This window comes from Bidens hawaiensis, unplaced genomic scaffold, assembly GCF_021521415.1.
Source record: "Bidens hawaiensis isolate Kalapana, Puna unplaced genomic scaffold, B.hawaiensis_p1.1 tig00019226_1, whole genome shotgun sequence".
In the NCBI taxonomy this organism is placed as follows: domain Eukaryota; kingdom Viridiplantae; phylum Streptophyta; class Magnoliopsida; order Asterales; family Asteraceae; genus Bidens; species Bidens hawaiensis.
The window spans coordinates 166717-172312 of NW_027492917.1; the positions used below are offsets into that span (position 1 = coordinate 166717).

A 5596-nucleotide genomic window follows, 5' to 3' on the forward strand; every position below is an offset into this window, starting at 1 on the left:
ATCACAGTGAAAAGAAGAAATCGACGGAGGTTCTTCTTCGTTTATTAAAAAAAGCATTTAGCTTGGAATATATTATATATAACTTATTGTTTTACAAATTACAAACGTTAGTATTTACTTACAAATATTAACATTTTATGCATTATATGTTATAAAACAAATAGTAAACAATAAGAAAATAGTAATTGAAATGCTATACTGAAGGAGATTCACTACATAACTAATAATAAAATAAGTATTGAACAAAAATACTACATAATCTAATATACATTTTACAATTAGATAAATTAATAAGCACTACGCCCTTGGGGTTTTCGTTGTTTCTTTGGTTTGAAATTTTGAATATATGCGGTTGATTCGATTTTTAATTTATTTGGTTTAAATCAAAAAAGGAAATGAAAAACATCAATGTAGTTTAAAACCTAGCTGAAATTCGAATTCGAATAATGATAGATTTTTAGTTTCGACTGAATGCGTGTTCAAATCCAACATGTAAAAAAAATCACAACTAAAAGGAAAAATTTCACGTAAAATTATAATTATAATTAAATTAAAATACTTAAAAAAAACTTAAATAAACATTATTTGTTATTTGGTTTGATATGAAAATCAAATAGCAAATTCGGCTTCGATTTAAAAGCGTGCCGACAACCAAATATGTACTTCGGTGGAATTTTAAATGGTTCCAATTCATTACAAAGTTTGGTTCAACTATGTTAAAACCGAGTAATGAACACCGATAATATTGAATTTGACGAGTATACGAAAAAAAATATAAACTAATTAAAAAGTAAAAACTTATCAACATAATTATGGATTATCCAACATTCTGGGCTAACTCAACTAGTTATGACAATGAGGATAAAAACTAGGCTTCTTTCGGGAGATCGCCAGTTCGAATCCGAGCCAAAATAAGGGTTTTATCCTGTCTGCACTCTTGTGGCAGCGCAACTGGTGTCAGGTGGTATCAAGGGAGAAAGTTCCCCGAGGATGTAGAGAGGGCCCGAGAACAAGGGTTTATGCCCTATGTTGTTGAGACTAAACCGGTTCGGCTGGTCCGGTTCTATGCAGTCCGCTCGGTTCCCAGAGAACCAGCCGGTCTGAATTGGTCAGACAAGAAAACCGGACCGGTGGAACCGGTTTACTATAAAAACAATTTTTTTGTAAATTTTTATTTTTAGCCATAACCGTCATTTTTAGACGAAAGTTGTTCGGCCGGTCGGACCGGTTGACCTGATGAACCGGTTAACCGTCCGGTTCACTGTCAGATCCGGTTATGAAATTATTGGTTATGCTCTTCAAGAGAAACCGAGAAACTCCCTAGGGTCCAAACCAGGTTCAGTGCGACCACCCAGTCATACCGTAGGCTGTCACGTTCTAACAAAAAATAAACTCTGAATTATCCCCCGTACACAAACCGCCAAAAAAGAAACTCAAAGCGTCATCATGCTCATATATATAATATTTAACTAGTCAAATCTGTTACATTGATGTTTCTACAACCAGGGGCGGATCTATAGTGAAAACGGGTGGTTCCGAGGAACCACCCGAGTTTTGAAATAATAGTGTATTTATATATAGAAAATAATAAAGGAACCACCTTATAAATTAGAAAGGAACCACCTTACAAACATTTGAAGCCTTTGTCTAGCTGGAAACCTATTGGTTTTGTAACCCGGAGGTCACAGGTTTAATTCTGGTTTTTGAAACATTTTTTTTTTACTTAGTTAGGGTTTTATAATAAACACAACCAGTGACCAGTCCACAAAACACCACACAGCGCCTCCCCAGTCTCGTCGTTTAACCGCCGCAGATCTTCTCCGTGATTCCAATTTATCAAACTATTACTTCTCAAAGCCACCACCATCAGATGACTTCGAAGCTGACTTCCAGGGATTCAAAGACCGAATTCAGGATAACAATAAGCCTAAGCCTTTTGTTTTCTCAGCCAACAATAACTCATCTAGTAATTCACTTTTTTTTCATTAATAGTTTAAGGAATTTGTTATAGGTAAATTACAAGTCGTGAACTTGAAGCTTCTAGATCTGACTTATCAAACTAGATTGATGACATAGAAACTAGTCTGTTCTTTCTTGTTATGAATTGCGTATTCGTAATAATATATATATATATATATTGAAATTTAAATCTTTTTGATTACCAAAACTAAGTCATTTGAAAATTAATTGATCTTCAAGTTGTTTATTTGTCCCCAGCCCCTGACCCTCTTCAGCCCCTGACTGCCGGCAGCCTCACTCCGTCAGCCACTCGTCCTCGTCACTCCGACCATCGTGGAACGTCGGCAACCTCACTCTGTCAGCCACTCAGCCGTCCCCGTCCTCTTGCCACTGCCTACTCTTACTCGAATCCTCTAATCCTCCCACTTTGAAGGTAAGTTTACATTCACAATCCATTGTTAAATGTTAATTGTTTTTGACTTCTTGTAAAATGTTAATTGCTCTTGATTGGTAAGTTATTTGTTAAATTTAGTTTTAGTTTGTTAGATTGTTGGTTTTAATTTGTTAGTTTTTAATTTCTAATGACGGTGTCTCTTTTATTATTTTATCGTATTTTTATTATGTAATGAACTTTCTCGAACCATCGAACCGACCCGAACCTTAAACCGACCCGGATTTTTTTATACCCGACTCCATGAAATAGAAACGTCTAAAAGTAGTGCACCACCCGAAAAAAAATACTGGATCCGCCACTGTCTACAACGCTGCCATTTGTAGAAGTCAACGCTGGCAGTTGTAGAAGTCTAAATAGTGGGCAAGAAGCCAACCACACGTCTATAGCATCAATACAAATATTCTTATTACTATTTTCCCATTACTGATCAATCTTCAAATTTATGGTTTTCTTCACAAAATGGTCAATTTCAAGAAATTGTTTTGTGAACTCTTTAAACCCTGTTCAGGTAATTAAAATCTTGAATACCCATTTCAAGATTTGCTTAAATTTGCTTAAAGATTGAATCTTTTTGATTAATTTGGGTTAATTTTTGTGGGTTTTGAAATTGGTGATGTGAAGGTGAACCAGAGGATGTGGATAAGGTGACTGTGCCTCAAGAACAGAAGATTTTTACTATTCAATCATTAATTTCTGCTACAAATAATTTTGAACATAAGCTTGGTCAAGGTGGTTTTGGCCCTGTTTTTAAGGTTTGATCACTTTGTTCAAAATATAATTATTGGTTTCGAATCGATTCGTTGAGTTGGAATTGATATTGGGATTAATTGTAGTGAATTGGTGTTTTATTGATTCAGTTTTAGATCTTGATGATGATTATAAGGCCGTGCCCGGTTTGGTTTGGGTCGGGTTTGGCTATAACCGAACCTGAGACTGAAATCTTGGTTTTGTGTTTTTGAAAACCGTTCGGTTTTGGTTTTTTGGTTTTGCCATTTATGCTTGAATTTGTGGGTCGAAAAAAAGTTGGTCTAAAATAATAAATTTGGCCTAAATATTTTGCTGAGTTATAACTAATTGATTATTATACATTTAGGATATATTTGGGTTTTGAGTTTTTATTAAATTCTTTTAAATTACGTAAAATTCAAAATAAAAAATGAAATTCTATAAATTCTGATCGGTTCGGTTTCTTTTTTGTTTTTGTTTTAATGCATGCAAAACCAAAACCAAATTGAAAGTTTGGTTTTTTACGAAAACATAATACAAAACCGATAAAACCATCAGGTTTTGTTTCGATTCAGTTTTTTCGGTTTCATGCACACCATAATGTGATTGATTTTTGATTATTGTCATGAATTGGGTGTCTGGATGAACAGGGGAAGTTGCAAGATGGCCGGGAGATAGCGGTTAAGAAGCTTTCGGAGACTTCAAAACAAGGGAAAAGAGAGTTTACAAACGAGGCCAAATTATTGGCTTGCGTACAACATCGAAATGTTGTGAGTTTGTTGGGATATTGCGCGTTTCCTGAGAAGCTTTTGGTGTATGAATATGTTGTTAACGAGAGCCTCGATAAGCTTCTTTTCAGTATGTTAGGCAGTGATGGATTCAGGATATTTGAAACGTTATTTTTGATGATTATTTTGATTAATTTTTTTTATTTTATCGTCGTAGAATCTGCAAAGCGGGATGTACTCGACTGGAAACGAAGATATTCCATTATTAATGGTGTAGCACAAGGCTTACTTTATCTTCACGAAGACTCACTTGAGCGCATCATCCATAGAGATATAAAGGCTAGCAATATCTTGTTAGATAAAAAATGGAGACCCAAGATTGCGGATTTTGGCATGGCCAGACTCTACCCTGAAGATAAAACTCATGTAAACACTCGTGTAGCTGGAACCAAGTATGCATTATTGTTATTTATTTATTTGAATAAATTGAAGGATGTTTTTATTTATTTATTTATTTATTTTTCATGAAACAGTGGATATCTGGCACCGGAGTATGCAATGCATGGTAATTTATCAGTGAAGGCAGACGTATATAGTTTTGGTGTAGTGGTTCTAGAGCTCATTAGCGGTCATAAGAACTCTAAATTTAACCAGGATCCAGACTGTCAAAATCTACTCGATTGGGTAAGTATCGGTCTGTTCATGCATACTTTGACTTTTAAAGTCAAAGGGAATGCATATAAAACACAACCATACATATATACCTTCATAAAATTAACTTCCAAACTATGGCTGCTACTAAATAGCATATTGTTACTATCACATGTTTTGTTCAGATGTTCTATTAATCATGTCAAATTGTATGTTTATGTATACTTTGACTTTTAAGAGTCCATCTGTTTATGTATACTTTAACTTTCGAACTCAAACACAATACTTTGAAACACATTCATACATAGATACTTTCAAACTAATCTGTTAACATATTTCGTTAACACGTTCCATTAATCATGTCAAACCGTAAGTCAAAGTGAGGCCTGTTTGACTTATAAAGTCAACCACACTAAATTCTTGACTTTTTGCAGGCATATAAGCTATACGGAAAGGGAAAAACCGCAGAAATCATGGACCCCGCACTAGCCACATCAGCTGACCCTAACCAGGTGGCGACGTGTACACAAATCGGATTATTATGCACCCAGTCAGACCCGAAGCTACGGCCCACCATGCGCCAAGTGACGGTGATGTTATCCAAGGGAGGTGCACTAGACCAGCCAACCAAGCCGGGGTACCAAGGTACAAAAACCAGAAGACCAAATAGACCCTCCGGTTCATCTTCATCAATAGGTGGTTTGAGCCAGTCAAACTCTAGTTCTTCTAGGTCAACCATGGCCACAAGGACCGGTAGCACGTGGGCTTTTGCGGGTTCAACTTCAAATGCTCATCATAATCATCAAGGTTCAAGTTATGCGAGTTCAATAGCCGATCCTCGTGGCGATCCTCGTGGCAAACGACCCGTTGAAGGGTAAAGAGTAAAGAGTGATGTTATAGATTAGGAGAGTGGCATTGTTTTTTTTTGTTGTACAAAAGTTGTATAAAGTGTAAATTCTAGTTGAAAGAGAGATATCATATACAAGTTTTGAGTTTTATACGTAGATAAAAGAATGAAAGAATATTAAGTAGAAGAAAGAACAATAAACAATTGTGCAAATTACATATTTTGTCCTTC

At 35.5% G+C, this 5596-nt stretch overlaps 1 protein-coding gene across 1 annotated transcript; it reads left to right on the plus strand.

The window, feature by feature from the left end:
- The first annotated feature begins 2806 nt into the window (after nucleotides 1-2806).
- Nucleotides 2807-5396, plus strand: LOC143557905 (cysteine-rich receptor-like protein kinase 43). Its single transcript, XM_077046867.1, has 6 exons — nucleotides 2807-2921; nucleotides 3035-3165; nucleotides 3790-3997; nucleotides 4085-4319; nucleotides 4401-4551; nucleotides 4953-5396. The coding sequence occupies exons 1-6, from the start codon at nucleotides 2873-2875 to the stop codon at nucleotides 5394-5396; spliced, it is 1218 nt and encodes a 405-aa protein (XP_076902982.1). The 5' UTR covers nucleotides 2807-2872.
- The last annotated feature ends 200 nt before the right edge of the window (nucleotides 5397-5596 follow it).

Bases quoted from the DNA above. Each gene is read 5' to 3' on its own strand.
- LOC143557905 (XM_077046867.1), top strand. From the start codon at position 2,873: ATGGTCAATTTCAAGAAATTGTTTTGTGAACTCTTTAAACCCTGTTCA. The intron at 2,922-3,034 runs GTAATTAAAATC...GGTGATGTGAAG, and splicing joins ACTCTTTAAACCCTGTTCAG to GTGAACCAGAGGATGTGGAT. The intron at 4,320-4,400 runs GTATGCATTATT...TTCATGAAACAG, and splicing joins ACTCGTGTAGCTGGAACCAA to TGGATATCTGGCACCGGAGT.